General features: G+C 39.5%; 1 protein-coding gene across 2 annotated transcripts in view; it reads left to right on the forward strand.

The window, feature by feature from the left end:
• The first annotated feature begins 8730 nt into the window (after positions 1-8730).
• acap3a (ArfGAP with coiled-coil, ankyrin repeat and PH domains 3a) overlaps positions 8731-19038 on the forward strand; it is an 82287-nt gene continuing 71979 nt past the window's right edge. For both annotated transcript variants that reach the window (XM_042409379.1, XM_042409380.1), the window contains exon 1: positions 8731-8895. In XM_042409379.1, coding sequence (XP_042265313.1) covers positions 8849-8895 — 47 coding nt within the window. In that variant the 5' untranslated portion in view covers positions 8731-8848. The remainder of the gene's footprint in view (positions 8896-19038) is intronic.

A 19038-nucleotide genomic window follows, 5' to 3' on the forward strand; every position in this document is an offset into this window, starting at 1 on the left:
GTCACTGTTTCCCTCGCAGGAATCACTGACGGGAACAGCAGCCATTTAAAGAGCCTTGCAGTCGATAAGTAGCTGCCGGTGCTGGGGGGCTTAAAGCCTGTGACTCCTTAAGCAATTAAGCTTACCCTAACATGATTAACACACAATGGAGCCAAGGTCAAAAATACTTCTAATGACTCAGTGCTCCAGAGGAAGTCTGATACTAATCAGTCCTTCCAGGAAATTGTGATTTTGTGATCGCAATAATTAACACAAATTCAAGAAATCTCCACAATATTCGCGAGAGCTCGCAGTTTTGCTTAATTACCATATTTTTTGGCATGAAATGGCCAAATCAATAGACCGCCTGTGATTTGGACCAGTTGTCGTCTTTTCATGTCGTGGAAACTTGCGTCATTGTAGCGTACATTCAGCAAGGATTCAGGCCCACATTCAGGTGGAAGATGGACAAATCTCACCTGCCAACAAAAAAATGACTGCCGATTATAAACCGATCAAAACAACTCCCAAATGTTCCCAAATGAGGTTTACGTTCAGTTAGTCGAAAGAATACAAGTTGATGCGTTGTTCAGACAGCAAAGATGGACATAATCTACCTCAAACATAAAAATAATAACTTTTTAATTAGTGAGCTTTAAAGGTTCTGGTAGGCAGATTTTTTAGCCGCGCTAGCTACGTCGGTGATCCCAGTGTGATCTGACCGTGGAGATCTCCTGACGGTTGGATTGATTACTGTGCAGTGTGGTTGGAGACATTCATTCAGACATCCAACAGTTATGGTTTTTATTTTACAATTAGCATTACAAGTAGCCTCACAGAGCCGCTAGCATGGCTGTAGACTCTTATAAGGTTGGACAAAGCGGTTGGACAAAGCCAAAGCTTCTAAATCTTTATGCTAAACTAAGCTAACCGCCTTCAGGCTCTAGTTTTATTATTTAGCCTACAAACACGACACGTTATCGATCTTCTCATCTGATGGCAATATAAGCAAATGTGCATGTTTTCAAAATGTCAAACTAGTCCTTTAATTCCCTGAAGATGTTGCTCTTTAGCTAATGTAATATCTGTTTGCAGTAATATAAAAGCTTTAAAAAGAGTTTAGTCCATGCGTTTGTGAAATTCTTTCATCAGTTTTGAGGAGGTTTCACATTCCCCACATTTATCATTTATTTATTGGGACCATGTCAGCACACAGCTAAAGTAAACGCATGAAAATCCCCTGAAGTTATTTTTGCTGCAGCAGCAGTATCACACCCAGGAGTGATGCTTTGAGCTGCAGAGGCAGAGAAGCACTCTGGCTGAGACATTAGCTGCACGGGCTAATCTGCATTGGCAGACCTGCTAAATAAATCAGCAGTGATGTTAGCATGACTGCAAACAGCTTCTGGTAATGGGTGTTTCAAACTTACAAAGGTCATCCGTCAAGGGCTTTTGGATGTGACCCAGTATGCAGAACGAGAACATAATTTATGAAGGTTATTATCAGAACATGCAGTTCACGTTAGTTCAGTGGTTAGCTTGTGGCCTGTCTTCACTGGTAGCATCTACTGGTTATTACCAGTTAAACCAAAGAAAACTAAAAATTGTTTTATTTGAGTCATTTTTAGAGGTAAAATTGTCCGGTAATGCACAAGAAAAAAGCATATTAGAGAAAAATCTGAAAAAATAAACATCATTTGGTGCATATCTCCTTTTCTCTCCCTTTTAAAGTCTTGTGAGTCCTCACAATTGTCTTGTGACCCTTTGTGAGGGAACCACTGTTTTATTTATATGTAGTAATAACACACATCATAATTAGGTATTGAAAACTCTTATTTATAGGGTCAGTGAGGAGTGGATCTCATAAACTGTGCACACTGTGCAAAACCCCAAAATCCTTCCCCAGTTTAGTAAACAAAAGTATTTTTTTCCTGCAGTACTGTGTATATGACTTCCCTCTTGGTCAGTTCACTAAAACACATCAGTATGATAGTTTGGTTGAACCTGAAGAAAACAAAACAAAAACCAGATATTACCATTAAAAGTTGAGCAGAAAATAAGCACTTTTTTTTGGAGGAGTGCAACACATTTTTCATAAATTGATCTCCATACCATTAATCTCTACTGAATTAATACATTATGTTGTCCTTTCTAATGTTTTAAATCCTTTACCAATCATTTACATTTTCTAAATAACAAGAAATTACAGTAATTCTTAAAGACTTAATTATTTTTCTCATTGTTTTACGCTGAACAGAAAAGTCTGCTGACTGTCTAAAACATTTTATACTATGAAAGTATACATGATCATAGTAATACTATAATAATAATGATAACAATAAACTTAATTTGTATAGCACCTTTCATATAAAATGCAGCTCAAAGTGCTTCACAAAAAAATAAACAAAAGAAAATAAAAATGTCATGTCACCAGCACTATGTCATGTCAGTATTTCATTATATCTCTATCTACCTTTCAAGTACACTTAGCACACACACACATCTCCACCAGTGTGAGCACAGCAGTCAAGAAAATTCATTTAAAATAGATTTGGGAATGCATTTTGGAGTAAGTCATATACATGCATAATACAGAACATTCATGCAGCATCTGCACACGCCTCATTGGTAGTGGCTTGTAGAGCCTTGCACCTGCAGTCAGAAGGGATAACATTACAAGCTGTGTGCTCAGCAGCGCGACTCGCAGCTCTCTCCAGCAGACCAAAGAAGGGAGCAAAAGTAGGTCACCCTCCCAGAGACCCACACATCTCTCCCAGTGATTCCACGCTGCAGTGCTGCTCACGTCTGCCATGAGAGGGCCTCTGATGGAAGCAAAAATGGGAGTCGACAGACGCCTTCCTCATGGTTTTCCTACACAAAGGCAGGGAAGCCTCATCCTCGCTCCTGGTAGATGCCACACAAGCAAAAGCAGATGCAGGAAGCAGCTCATGAACAGTCCACTACTGATATGATAGCTGGGCAGTCTCTTCTGTAAATCATCTCATTGTTAAGCAAACCAGTCTCATTCATCCCATGACTAATAATCAGCCCAAGAAACTTCACTGATTGCCTTCCCAAATATAAAGAGTAAGCTAGTATTTTTCAAGTCTTTAAACAATATTCATATGCCCATTTGTAAATTGAAAGAGTTGTCAGTCACTGCAAATGTTCCTCCTGTCCATACTGGCCCTGAAGAGATCCATCTCCTATTGTGATTCCTATGTCAGTGATGGCAAACAGAGACGTCCTTTCAAAAGAAAAATCTGTATAAGTCACTTCAGCAAATGCCCCAAACTTATTATGTTTACATTGAAGAATCAAAGACTTACTCTAGCAGCTGTATGTGTTGCCCTCCCATCAGTGTGTGATGGTGAGGTGCACCAAATAAGGGCAGCAGACAGCTTGAATATAGTTAAAACAAACTATTTTAATGAGAGTGCCTGCTCTGCATTACACACTCTTCTCTTGCTGTTTTTCCTCTGAGATAAACGTAATATATTCCAAACTAAATAATACTACTGAAATAAACATGTTGTACACATCACATTAATTAACAGGTTAGTTTGCTAGGCTACTAACCTCACATTGAGTGACAATCTCTTTGAACAATGTCTGCTTTTCTAATACCAAGAAGTGTGAAGTGTGAATATACTGGATGGACAACTGCCTCAGGGTGAGATGGATACACCTATTGGTGCAATATATGACATTCAGCCCCACTAGATGTCAGCAAACAACTATTTGCTATGTAAAGATATAGTGGAGTAATGGCGTCCTGAGCAGAGAATGAAGTCACACTCCCTCTGTGTGTGTTGTAATCTGAGCCTCTCTGTTCTTTGTTTTGATAGTCGGTCTGGCCGTGCATGTTAGTGCATGTTAGTGCATGTTAGTGCATGTAAGTCTCTCCGTGTCCTACATGGATGTGAAAAGAGAACTGGATACAGCGTCAGAGGCGGTACGCAGTAAGAGAATCTCGTTCATATTTGATCAGCACCGCCTATTTGTGAGCTGTCAGTTAAAGGACTGCTTTCTTTCTTTTTTTTTCCAACTTTAGGGTTGCACATTTGTTTTGGTCTGAGGTGCTGGCGATCTAGTGTGACATCTAGTGGGGCTGAATGTCCTATATGTGCACCTTTAAAGTGTAAAGTTAGTAATCTATGCAAACTAAAGAAAAACAATGGGTATACAACTGAGTTCAACTTAATTTCCGATGAACTGGTATTATTACCACAAATTAAATATAAATCTTTCACATATTCTCCCCGCCTTGAAAAAATGTCGTCTCTGTATTCAACTACACCAGTACAGTTTTTTTTTTACCCCTAAATCCGTAGAGTGGTATTGCAATCAATGGGCAACATGTTATTATTCAACATATTAATTTTTTCCTTTTGCACCATAACCATCATGCACTGTGATTATGATTGCCTCTGACTTTGTCACTTCACATACCCTTTACCCCGCATTTCACATCACTACCAAACTATTAGTGCTTGTACCTTGGTGGGTTTCTCTCTCTGACAGTCCTTATACCCACTCAATACTTTATACACCATGACACACTTTGGCCAAAAGATTGTGTGCTCATCTCTTTCCTCAGGCCAAAGCCACTGTAGAGTCTCTTTTCTCAATCTTTTATTTTAACAGTCCATGAGGTGTATCAGTCCATTTCCATTACTTAGGCCGCCAGTAGCCGCTCACAGCTGTTTCTCTGGTGGACACTGTTCTCTGTGTGAAACTCCTCCAGCATCTCAGTTCACACATCCTCCTCGATTCCCAGTGTCATCCTTGTAGTCTATATCATCCAGTTCTCCCATGTCAGCAGCCAGGTTTTCATCCTGTTCCTCATCAGCTCCATGGAGCAAGTGTTGTCTGTCTGAAACATCAGATGTGCCCTGAGGATAGAGTTCCTGTGCTTTGAGATTCAGTGCCAGTGGACCTTGACCAAGAGAGTAGTCCTGTGGGAAACTCCTCATCTGATTCCTCATCAGCGTCTGTTTGCTGGGTGTGTTGTGTTACGAGTCCCTGTTTGAGTCTGTTATTGTCTCTTGTCCTTACTTGCTCTGTGCCCTGGAGTGGTTTTGTGTTTTCATGTACAAACAGGAAGTCACATGGCAACAACAGATTTCAATGAAGGACTTTTCCACTCTCCAGTTGGACAAACACTGGACTGTTATCCCCTTTCCGTCCTCTGATGATGTAAACCTCCTTCCCCCAGTGCAAGCGGAGTTTGCCTGGCCATCCCCTCTCCGTCATATTCTTCACCAGAACTCAGCTGACTCACTCTTGACCATATATTCTTTTGTCATATTGTTTTTTTCCACTGTCGGCTGACTTGCCTGCATGTTTAAATGCTATATCATAGGCCTCTGTCATCCTCTTTCTCTATTTCTTATTTATGATGTTTATCCTGTTTACCGTGCCATGTACTTAAACATGTTAGCATGCTAACATTTGCTGATTAGCATTAAACATAAAGTATTGTAAAGCTAAGGCTAACGAGAACGTCATACATTTCGCAGGTATTTGAGATAAACTAAACTATTGGATAAATCTGATGATGATTGCACCAAATGAAAAGTAAAGAGATTACCACAGTTTTCCTGAAGGAGACATGACTGTCGGTACCAGATGTCATGGCGATCCATCCAATAATTGTGGAGACATATCACTTAGAACCACAGATGGTCACCAAAGTCAGTAGGATTCATCTTCTGAGGATCATGACTAGCTGTTCAAAATTTCACAGCAATACATCGGCTAGATGTTGAGATATTTCAGTCTCGACCAAAGTGGTGGACCAACTGATTGGCATCTCTTAGCCGCTGACTACAAACAACTGCACAGTTGATCATATCTGTGTTGTTCCTCTGACATTTGGTTGTGTCAGTGAATGATGGTGGTATTGTCAAGACACCTCCGCCGAGAGTGAATGAGATCATCTCCATTCATAGCCTGAGTGGCAGCCTTTTTAAAGCCGGGGATAGGAAGGAACAATGGCGCTCTATGAAAACCTGCAGTGAAATCCAAAGCAGGCGCTCATTCTCCAAGCTTTCCATTTCCTATGAATTAATAATAGCCCTGCTGGGGAAATGGATGCACTTAAGATCCCCTCATTTAACAGCTGCATTGGAAAGTGGTAGATTAACTGTAGGATGTGTTAAAAAGCTATTAGTTTCAGTGAGTCAGGCCTTTCCAATGAATACATTTCACAGCTTGCAGCAGTAAAACATGACATGCAGGACTTATCATACAGTATCAAAGGTGTGAAAAACATGAGATGAATCTGACTGTTAAGAATCAAGAGCAGTAACTGAAGCTGTCGTGGGTGTTTGCTTATTCACTGCCTGAGTTAACACTCCAGAGAGTATAAAAATACCTTCATCACACTTTTCTGATGAATATGTAGCTGAAACATCTCAGACACAATGAAGAGATGAAGATCTGAGAGTTAATCAATATCAGCTGTGCAAATTATCAGCGCTAATGAGTTAAACACAATATCATTACCAATTCCTGAATATACTTATTTATTCTCTGTTTTTATTTATAGGAAATGGAAAGAATAACAGAATAAGACTGATTAACCTACAGACCTTCCAGTTATTTTTATCTTGACCTGTAGTGACTAAAACTTAAATGTTCTCCTTTTTTGGTGTTTTAATCGAAAAAAACAATGAAAAATGTCAGAATGACGTTAATCCCTGGAGAAAATACTGTAGTATTTGTCATATGTGCTTAACATGACAGCATTGTTCAGAGAAATCACGTTGTATTCATTCAAATGAGCTGAAATGTGACGTCAGTGCTCTACGCGCTCACATGCAGAGGGCTGAGCATGTGTTGCTTTCAAGTGCCGTCGGAAATGTTGAGATCATTACGAGTTGTGCGACATAATGCAACTGTTAAGAGTCGGAATTTTCTATGATCAGCTGTGGAAAGTAACAAAATACGTTTACTTACCTGTACTTAATTACAGTTTTGAAGGTCTTATACTTAACTTCAAAACTTTAATTTTATGTTACTTTAGCCTAAATTTCTGCTCACAACATTTCAGAGAGAAATAGACTGATTGTAGGCTGCTTTTTTACTCCACTACATGTATTTAACTTAATATAAGTACTGGATTTACATACAAAACACATGTTAAATATATAATATATGGTGCAGTTTTGTAGATTAATTTGCCCAACAATATGTAGACCTCGTTAAAATGAGCTCAACCTCAATATTAAAATGCTGATTACATGCTAATGCATAAATATTAATAACATACTATACAACTATTCTGCATAATGAATAGGCCTGCTTCTACTTTTGATACTTTAAATACATTTTGCTGTTAATACTTCTGTACTTTTATTCAAATAAAATATTGAATGCAGGATTTTTACTTGTGACTTGAGTGTTTCACTGTGGTTTTTCTACTTTCACATAACGTAAAGGATTTGAATACTTCTGCCACTGCTGGTTATGATACCATGATAAGATGGAGTGATGTTCAGAGAATAAGTAAACCTATTAAAGGCCTACTGCTTGTGTAAAGGTGATATGTTTTATTATTACAAAGTATGTGTTATATGCAGTGTCATTTATACTTTTTTTGGAAATTGGATTAACATTGGATTTGTTGTATCAAAACTGAGCTGAATTTTTGGACTTTACATTCATCCTTTAGGATGAAATGCTGCTTAAAGAATAATAGCCTACAAAGTTTTTAGAAAACTACAATCATGGTGTTTGACAGTTTGAAAAAGTTAAGATGGCAGCCCGTGTGGTTCATCGGCAGCATTCTTTACAGTGGAGTAAGAAGTATTTCTAAATATTTTTTACTAAAGTAAAAATTTTATGTGCTCATAGTTTTTTAAACCTTTGTTTGCAAAGTAGTAGCTGCCAAATAAATGTAGTGGAGTAAAAAGTACAATATTTCCCTCTGAAATGTAATGAAGTCGATGTATGCATAAAAGTCGATGTGGCATAAAATAGAAGCACTAAAGAAACAAGTCTGTCAGTACGGTCAGGTGGCCATATGAACAGTGAAAGAGGTTTTCCTCGCTGTAATCATTCCTCCTGTTCATACTGGCTATTAAAAGATCCTTCAAATGCGCTTTCAATGTAAGTGATGGGGGCCAAAATCCACAGTGTGTCCACACAGTCATTTTGTGCAAAAACGCATTTAAAAGTATATCTGAAGCTTAGATGAGGCTTCAGCAATCTGAGTTAGTCATATCAAGTGGATATCTGCCACATTTACAATCTTTTTAGCATCAAATTCCCTCTTTGTGTTTCCTCAGACAGTGTTTCCCCATTGAGCTGCAGTGGAAGTATAGTAACAAAAAGAAGGATTTTGGCTCTAAAAAGACTAACATTAAAAGATTTCCACCTGATTTGACTAATTTGAACGGCTGATGCATCATATTAGCTTCAGATAAACTTAAAAATACATTTTTGCACAGAAAAGGAGGACTGTGGATTTTGTCCCCCAACCCATGGTTACTATTATATGAAAAAAAAAACCCAAAACGATGTCAATGTTGATTTGGGCACTTGATTATTGTTTCAAGACAGAACTGAAAAATTGTGAGCCCGTCTTTCCACTAGTCATCGTTTCCCACTAAAACTCAGCTGAATAAAAGTCGTACATCGGAGGTAGGACGCTTAAAAGTACGAGCTCATCCGGAGCTCGTGAAGGCAGCACAGCGTCCTGTACTGAGTGGAGCCGCTTCAGATCATCAGTGAGTGAAGCGCTGCAGGAGCAGGAGAGACGGAGGGAGGATCACTGTAACGGATACTTACATCTTCTGCTTTACTCTACACAGGAGATGAAACCCGCATTTTAAACACAACAAAAACTTCACTCCAGCCCAAGATGACGGTGGATTTTGAAGACTGTATTAAAGATTCACCCCGGTTTAGGTAAGAACATGAAACTCCTCATCTGCCCGCTGAACTGTTGAACGCCTCAGCAATGCTCATACTGACTGTACGATTGCTTGCATTTATTTTTTTGTTTGTTTGTTTTAATGCACATGATCAATCTGTATTGTAACATGCGATCTAACATGTGTCTTCAACGTGCGCTGCTGCATGTTGGACTAATTAAACTGCGACACGTTGCACGTGAATCTCAGTGGGATTAATACCCCCGATCTGATAAATGGTGTCTGGATTACAATTACAGTTTGGAATATACATCATATCTGAGTCATTTCACTGTCTGAGAGTCAGTCCTTACTGACAAGTAGGCAATATGATGATGAGGATGATGATGATGATGATGATGATGAGCAATGCAGCCATATGAGATGTCACATGGACTAACTGAGATCAGTCTGTTGGTCCTCACATTGTCAGATTTGTATATTGCTTTCACGCCCCCCGCCAAAATGGTCTTTAGGACAGTGGTGGAGGAAGTATTCAGATCCTTTACTGAAGTAAAAGTACTAATACAGCAAAGTAGAAATACTCCATTACAAGTAAAAGCCCCCCATGAAAAATCCTACTTAAGCAAAAGTACATAAGTATCAGCAGTAAAATGTATGATGTGATTATTAATAGTGAAGCATCAGTGTTAGAGCAGCATGTTACTGTTGTAGCTGCTGGAGGTGGAGCTAGTTTCAACTACTTTATATACAGTTAGCTAGTTTAGTCCAGTGGTTCCCAACCTAGGGGTCAGGCCCCTCCAAAGGGTCACCAGATAAATCTGAGGGGTCGTGAGATGATTAATGGGAGAGGAAAGAAGAAAAAACAAAGTTCTGATACAAAAATCTGTTCTCAGTTTTTTGGACTTTTTCTCTAGTCTTTGATTTTTGGTGAAATATTGGATCATTTGAACATTTATTGAAATGAAACCATGTGAGAAGTTCAGAGGGAAAAAACACTATTTGGTGGAGCTGTTAACAACTCATAGACATGTGAAATGTGACCCCGACTACACACTGCTTTTTGTAAGACATCAAAAGCCGAAAAGGTTGGAAACCACTGGTTTCATCTTTAACAATGTGTTGTATTTTAAAAGCTTGTTATATTATCCATTGTGTCAAATCTTCATCTGAAAAATAACTAAAGCTGTCAGATAAATGTGGGATTTACTCTAGGTAAATCCCACATTTATACTTCCACTCTAGTGGAGTGGAAGTATAAAGTAGCATCAAATGGAAATACTCAAGTAAAGTACAAGTACCTCAAAACTGTACTGAAGTACAGTAGTTGAGTAAATATACTTTGTTACTTTCCACCACTGGTTTAGGAGATCTGTAACAGTTGTCTGTGATTAGATATCATATCCTCATCCAAAAAATAAAGGAAATTGGAGGAAATGCTTAACTGCGATAACAACTCTGTATTAACTTCCCTTATAAATGGGCTCCTGTCTAAAGAGCGCAGTTCAAACAGTGACGCTCATCATTTGGATCAGAGGAAACTGAAGGTTTCCACACACAGACTGTGCTAAAGCCCCTGACAGCCTGTGCACCAAAGGTTATATAAATAAGGCAGGAATTTTTCTACACCCACATCAAAACCTGAGCAAAAGTCAAGAGCCTCAGTCTCAGGACCTTTTATCCTCCTGTAGTAGTGGGAGAAGTACTCAGATCCTTTAAAGTACCAATACAACAAAGTAAAGATACTAATTACAAGAAAAAGTCCTGCATTCAACATGTACTTTAAGTGTAATTCATTTACCTAACATTATTGGATTGTTTACACTGCTGCATCAGTGTTAGAGCACCATGTTACTGTTGAGTGGAGCTAGTTTCAACTACTTTATATACAGTTTATGTCCGGTGGTTCCCAACCTAGGGGTCGGGCTCCTTCAAAGGGCCACTAGATAAATCTGAGGGGTCGTGAGATGATTAACGGGAGAGGTCTGCTGTACAAATCTGGGTTCAGATTTTGGATGTTTTTACAATATTTGCTGTTTTTATAAAATATTTGATACTTTAACACTTTTGGGCCTCGAACAATTAGTTAAATGAAACGATTTGACGAGTTTAAAGGGGAAATCTCTCTTTGCTGGAACTGCTAACAGCTCTTAGACATCTGAAACATGACAAGGGATCAAACTAGGACTGTTTTTATAACATTTCAAAGGTTTAGTCTTCAACAATAGATTGTATTTTCTAAACTTTTCATATGTTTTAAAGTAAAATCTTAATCTGAAAAGTAACTAGTAGCCAGAGATGGGACTAACAATTATTTTCATTATCAATTCATCTGCAGATTACTTTCACAATGCATTGATTTAATCTTTTAGTTGCTAGATAATAGTGAAAAATGCATAATAATTTAATTTAAGTCATAATTTCCCACAGTTTAAGGAGCTCAAGTCTTGCTTTGTTCAACCAACGGTCCAAAACCAAAACAGATTCAGTTTGTTGTCATACACGAAAAATGATTAATTGATTATCTAAATAGTTGCCAGTTAATTTTCTGTCGATCTACCAATCAATTAATTGACCGGTGGTTGCAGCTGTGCTAGTAGCTAAAGCTGTCAGATAAATATAACAGAGTAAAAAGTGTAATATTTGCCTCTGAAATGTGACGGAGTAGAAGTATAAAGAAGCATAGAATAGAAATCCCCTTTTTAAAATTGTGCTTAAGAGCAGAATTTGAGTAAATATACCGAGTTACTTTCCACTACTGCACATGTGTGTGTGTTTGTGTGTGTGTTTGTGTGTGTGTGTGTCTGTGTACTCCTGAAGATAGGATCTCTGTTCCAAATCAAAGACTTCCAGACTTGGCAGCAGCACCTTAATGACTGCCATCTGGGCTGGAGAAAGGCACATCTCAGGAAGCGCTGAGTGAAGGGTATTTGCACTAACCTTCTCCCCTTGTTTCATATGCTAAGCAGCAGTGAAACTACAGCGAGACAAGCTGCATGCTAAAGAGTCATCCACCTCATTATTTAGAGCTCTGAGATGCCTCGCTATGTCTTCTTTTTCCCCTCACGAGGCCTGAGTGGATGAAGTTATTTCTTATCTGGCTGGAGCTGTGAATGCCTCCTCTTCATAAACACTGTACAGAACTTCCTCACTGGCTGAAGAGGATCAAACACCCACAGCACAGAGAGATGTTCCTATACGCCCCAGTTTATGTTAAGAGTCTTTTATCTAGCTGCCCGCGCTGTTTAAACGACGCTGAAAGAGATAAAGTAAACGCGTGTTCTCGTAGCCACTGAAGCCTGTAACAGTGTTTTCAGAGAGCATTCAAATGGATCCTTTGTGAAGCTAAAAGCAGCATGCAGCAAGTGTTACGTAACAACCTCTGGAGGAGGACGACTGGAAGGAAGCAGGCGCAGAATACAGGAAAATCAAGGCTTTTCACGATTAGGATTTGCATGACAGATTGCTTCCCACACGTGCAAAAAAAACATGCGGGGAAATCAGTTCTGCACCATCATCTCCGACATGTTGCAGGATTCTTTCGCTGTAGCTTCGATCGCTTAACGATTGATCATCCAGACGGGGAAGAAAAATATCTGACCGTTAGGTTTTTCTTCTTCTTCTTCTTTGACGTTCTGTTTAAGCGCTCTACGACGATATGATGGATGAACCGTCCACTTCGGGGCCCTGAGATCTCTCGAGCTCAAACCTGTGTGTGTATTCTGTGTTTTTTTTAGTCTCTATGGATACCCCGACTCGGACAGATGTGAGATTGCAGCCGCCGATGCTCTCTCCACATCTGTTTTGAGAGAGTGGTCTGTAATGATTACACGGCCGCAGGAACTCGTGTGTTTGTGTTTGCTCCGGCACAACATTGGCAACACACACACAACGTTTGAGCTGTTTTCTCCCCACTGACATGTCAATTCGAGGTCACACTCACACACTGTCAGAGGATGATACTGATAGTAGCAGCCACTATCTTTTAATCAAGTTCACATGAAGAAATAGATGTTTAAATCAGTCGGTATAGAAGTAACTTCTGAGTGCTTGGCTTTATTTGTGAAGCCAAGGTTTTGTTTTGCACTTTAATACACTATCAAATAGTCAGAAATAGAGCCGGACGTTGCTTATATACAACATTATCATTCATTTGGAGTGTTTCCGTCCACCTGGTGAATGTGAGTCCAGTATTCATGCTCTCTTAGCTCTCCTCCACTAGAATATGACTATTGTCCAGAGAGCTTCTTGCTTCCGCTGAGAGACAGACTCTTTTCTCTGTGTCTGAATGGCCTGGGGGCACAGAGCCCAGATGATCCTTCCTCCCCTCCCATGTGAACAGCTGGGGGCGGAGAGCCGAGGCGAGGCGAGGCCGCCTTCATGGTGATGGGCTTGTCATTGACTCACAGAGCAGAGCGCAGAGCACCCCCCCCTACCCCCCCACCCCCCCGACAAGGCGGGGAATCCGAGGCCAATGACCTGTGGCGCTCGCTGCTTGTGTGTCTGCAGCGTCTGTGAGAGAATGACTGGATGGATGGATTTGTGACACAGAGTCAGATGACAGGGTGAGGAGGGTGAGGAGGGTGAGGAAGAGGGGGGGGGGGGGGGGGTGTGGTATGTCAGATTCCAGGAGATGCCGGGTATTGAGGAATGCGGAGCATCTGGTGTGATGTCCCGGTTTGTAGGGGACAAAAAGCTACGGCTGTTTAGTGGAAAATTAAGTACAAAATCAGAAATTTAAGTACTTGTACAAGTTGTACAGCCAGTAAAGACATTTACTGGTCGCTTTATTAGTTACACTTTTACAATTTAATCCAGTCCAAAACAAACAGCTCTGCCTTGAATTCTACTTTATGTGTGTAAATTGAATGGGTTCAGTAGAAGAAAGTAGAATTCATGAAAGAGCTGTTGCATCAGATTGTACAGGAAGCCAATAAAGTGGCTACTGAGTGAATCTACTGGAAGAAAGCCGAGTAAAACGTCAGGGCTGGGTCATGTGGCTGAAATTAAAATGATGATATTAATATGAATATTTTTTCTGGTGTCAATCTCACAACGTGGTAAACGCATGCAAAATCACATGCAGAATTATTGAATTGATGTTCAATGCATGGAGCTGACACGGCTTTGCATTTGATGAGAAATCAGTATAAAATGAAAACTTTAATAGTGATTTTTTTTTTTAGTTTTTAATGAAGATTAGTAGAAGTGAAACCATTAGTCCATAAAAAAATGAATCAGCAACTATTTTGATATTTTATTAATCGTTTTAGTCAAACAAAAAAAGGCAAACGTTCTCTTTGTTTGGGACTTCTGAAGACATTTTCTAGGACTTTGAGAAACTATATTTTATAAACATTTTATAGACCAACTGAAATAATCAGCAGATTAATAATAAATCCATCCATCCATTTTCCACTGCTTATCCGGGAATGCGTTGCCGTGCATCAAACTGAGTAAGAAAACCCAGACATCCTTCATCCCGGCATTCATCCATCCAGCTCCCTCTGGGGGATCCCACCCAAGGTGTTCCCAGACCAGAAGAGATTTGTAGTCTCTCCAGCATGTTCTGGCTCTGCCCCGGGGTCTCCTACCAGTCGAACGTGCCTGGAACACCTTCAGAGGGAGGCGTCAAGGAGGCATCCAAACCCAAACCACCTCAGCTGGCTCCTTTTGGTGCAAAGGATTAGCGGCTCTACTCTGAGCTCCCCATGGAAAATAATTATAAATACAATGAAAAATTATGAAAACAATTGTAAATTGCAGCCTTGAAAATTAATAAAGAAACCATAATTTAAAAAAAATAATTAGTAAAGCATTTTCTGATCATATGGTCACAATACGACTCCAGTGAATCTCAATAGATGATACAAAATTATAACTAATCCCTGTAAAAACACATGTTCCTATTGTTTTGGTGTGTTAAAGATAAGTTTCCTCATTCAGTATGAAATGCTGGAAATGTAACGCCACCTCTGTGAGGTTTGCATTCTTCTTCAGTTTGTCTACATCCAACCGTTGTTTGATTAAGATCAAATCTTCATGTTAGTGCTTGTTGCTTCCATATTTGACACTTGCCAAACATTAGATCTCCTTTTGGCATTATGTACATTGTTTAGCAAACTGGAAAGTACCTGACTTATTTTGCCTTTTTATATTTCAAGATGTACTCAACCCATCTGTTTCCTTCTTTGTAGGGAGGGAATTTATAGTGGGATTATAATAGCTGACTCCATATTTAAAACAGTTTTACTAAAAGAAACTCATTGCCAAGCAGCTGACCATGGTACCAAGAACATCTAAAGTGAGGCAAAGCATCTGGTTCATCTTGGTTCATGACAAATTGTCTTTGTGTTTTGGGAGGTTGGAGGATGTTTTTCTCATGTTTCTGGAAGATCTGCATCTCCAGCTGCTTGGAGCTGGAAGGGATTTCTTCTATGTGGGCTTGTTGCTTCTGCTCTATTTCAGACTGACCTCCTTCCATCTTGAATCTGTGTCAGTGGCCCTTCTGCTCAGCCAAGAGTGCTCCTCCCAAGACTGTGACTCTGGCCAGTAAGGGTGGGGGACGCAAAAAACAATCTGCTGATATCAAGCTGGTCTCCATCACATCCATTTCCTCGTGCAGCAGCAGCTGAAACTGATCATTTTTATTAAATAATTGGTACTTTTACAAATTACACTGTCTGTCTTGTAACATTTGCATAGTTTTAGGAAAGTCTGTCCTAGTGCTATTTGGCGATATGGCCCCAAAAATGTTTTCAAGCTAGGAAACAAATCACGGTTTTAATCATTTTTCTTTTCCTGCAAAATGCAAGAACATTAAAACCCAGCTCTATTTTTTAGGACTTTGTGTGCAAGAGAATTGAGCAAGAATAATACAAAATCATTATACATATTCAATATACAGATTATCCCACACAGCTGTAGACTGTCAGAACAAGATCCTGCTACTAGGACATCCAGTTTAAAAGAAAAGCTTCATCACACATGAGCATAAGAGTCAGCTTACTAATTCTCCTGCTGTGTGTGTTTGGAGACACCAGACTGATATCAGCAGCTGGGTAGCTAACGCTAGCTAGCTAGCTGATAGGGACTATGGATGTATTAAGGAGAACTGGATACTGTGTTCAAACATGGTGCCCATTAATTCCTATGAAAGTTGCTCAGCGGCGCGTGAAGCCAAAAAAAGGCCCACAGTTTTTCTGCAGGCTTCTTCACGCTTCCGTGTTTTTGGGCCTGTAGAGCATGTGCACTAGAGCCTGCAGACTTCCGGTTGGCTCCTTGTTCTCTTAAATAGGGATGAAATAATTTCATCAAGTGGTTCTTTTAGACTTTCCAGATGTTTTCGAACTGAATGGATCAAATCTTGATATTAAATAAGTAATTTTGTGGTGGTTGTGATACTAAAATAATGCATTCACTGTTTTACAGCCGCTCCTTTCCCAATGTTTGTGAGCGGGAAAAATGCTGTTTGGGTCAGTGTACATCTCGTGACTGACCCAGACATTGTAATTACACGGTTTGGCCACAATGTCAAATCGGTGGGCTTGGTAGGGACAGCAGTCTCAGTAGCCAGCCATGATTTTTGTTACTATTTGACTAAAATTACCGTTTTCACAATGTAGACATTTTATAAATTGTGCAAAAACTATAATTTGTATTGATTTAATAGATCGCTAAGCCCTAGTCTGAACCAAAGCATTTTACTCATGAAGTCTTTATCCTGTGTGGCATCAATTTAGTGACCTCTGCTTGTGATTTCCGCATTAGATTCATTAAACTCGTGCTCCACTACCTTCTCACCCACCCGTGTGAAGTTATTCTGCTATTTTAATTTTCATTCATGTCCTTGATTTAACGACATGATGAAAGCTCAGTGGCGCTGGCCTGCGGGCATTTTCACCATCTTGTTAAGTGAGCTCTGCGCGCTGGAGCTAACGACTCCAGGTAATGAAAGTGACAGGGATTAAAGTCAGCAGTGTGCAGTTTAATGGCTGCGTGTCTTAATCAGGGATTGCCCCACATTCCTCTGCTCAATCCCTGGACGGCAAAAGGTGTCACACCTGGAAGCTTAACGTCCAGTTGGTGTCATCCTGATGTGAAGGACTCCAAACACATCCAATGATACATAGCACAATATGATTTTTTAGTCACAGTGTTGTTGCCCTCCTGCTGAGAAAGCACAGCACTATTAGCTTTCATCTTTTCAAAAATGAGACTAGATGAAGGGCTTTTGCCAGTTGGAGACTCGGAGCTCACCAGGCTCCAAAGCATGTAGGGCAGCTGTTGGAAGGTCGCTGCACATAGATTATCATAGTGTTTGACTTTGTGTTTGCTGAGAAGACATATATTCCTTCAAAGGCAACAGATATATACAAGTCCTCAGGGTAAATCTCAGGAGACAAAGATGGCTCTGTATGTGCAGCGCGTTAGATGGAGACTACCCTTTTGCCTTGATGCATCAGAGGCAAAGTTTCTTCTGCTTGGCGAAGAATAAAGGTTGTGAATCTGGTTAAAGTGAATCCTAATGACAAAGGAAGGTGGAGTTTCACTAGCTTTAGGTTTTCCCTCCAGGGATCTATGCTTGTGCTCAGTCCAATAGAAGTTTTTCATCCAAATTAAGCAGTTCTTGTAGCAGATGAGTATTACATTTGGTTGGTCTGGAAACCCCAAATTAATCAGCCGCTATTTTGATAATCAAATAATTGTTTCAGTCATATTTTAAGCTAAAATGCTAAAACTTTGCTGGTGTCAGCTTCTTAAATATGATGATTTAATGTGTTTCTATGTGACATATAATAGTGAACTGAATATCTCTAGGTTTTGGACTTTTGCTTGGACAAAACAAGTCATTTGAAGACATCAAATTTGATTCATTTTTCACTATTTTCTGACATTTTATAGACTAAACGATTCATCAATTAATCAAATTATTAAAAAAATTGTCAGTTGCAGACCTAGAATATTATTTCTTCTCTGCATCCTCTCCAGATCTTCACATGCTCGTCTTCTTCCACCTTCCTTATAGTATCACTGTGTGAGAGAGCTGTTTGAGTCAATGGACACTTGTCACCTTTGGTGGTTATGACGTCAAACTTCCCACAGATTTCTTGGCTCAGCGCTTTTTGAATCGACTCAGAGTTCAGGATAATTTCCTCAGGAGCTTCCTCTGTTTGCTGTGTTGTTGGTGACTCAGCTTTGTAGCTCCACATCCGAGATGATTCAGGTTTCTAGCAAGTCATTTTAGTCAGCGTCATGGGTCCAGGTGTTAAGGATAAATGTTAATCACTATAACAGCCAACAATGTGTCAACTAAACTTAAGACTAAATGCAGGAAAACTGAAAATTAACCCAATTATTGCGATTTCTAATGGTCAAGACTACTGTTTTGAAAAAACATTTTGCTATAATTTTCAAAATGATATGGTAGAAGATGTTAATGTACACTTAGCCATGAGGTCACAGAACAGGTTTAATTATTTTATACAGTGCTGCATTAGGTATTATACAAAGGCTGCCATTAACAATTATTTTCATTATCGATTAATCTGCAGATTATTTTCTCGATTAATCGTTTCATCTATAAAATGTCAGAAAAATAGTGAAAAGTGCCTCTTATGATTTCATGTTGTTGCCTTCAAATGTTTTGTTTTGTCTGGTCAACCATCCCAAAATCCAAAAGATATTCAGTTTATTGTCATGTATGGGAAAGGAAAGCTTCAAATTCTCACATTGAGAAGCTGCAACCAGCAAATTTTTTGGCATTGTTCCTTAAAAAAATGACTAAAATGTTTATTTGATTATCAAAATAGTTGACAATTAATTTTATGTCAATTGACTAATCGTTGCAGCTCTATACTATACCGTGTCTAATTACATGATTTATATCCAGGAAGTTAATTAACAATTTGTGTAAATGGAGATTAATCCCTGGTGAGATGCTTTGGGATGCAGAGATGATGTCATCCCTGAACCTTTTGTGTTGAAACGAGGGGACTCGCCACATGAGCCCTGGCTGTCCCTCTCATTTCATTTCAATGAATAGCAAGACGTTTCACACACTGCTCACACAAAGAGCCATGAAAGGCATTGTGAACACTGTGCTAATCTGCTTCTGTCTGACATCCTGAGAGGTGAGAAAGACGTGGACCTGCTCTCCTACCACAACCGGCAAGAG

The sequence above is a fragment of the Thunnus maccoyii genome, chromosome 4, assembly GCF_910596095.1.
Source record: "Thunnus maccoyii chromosome 4, fThuMac1.1, whole genome shotgun sequence".
NCBI lineage: Eukaryota > Metazoa > Chordata > Actinopteri > Scombriformes > Scombridae > Thunnus > Thunnus maccoyii.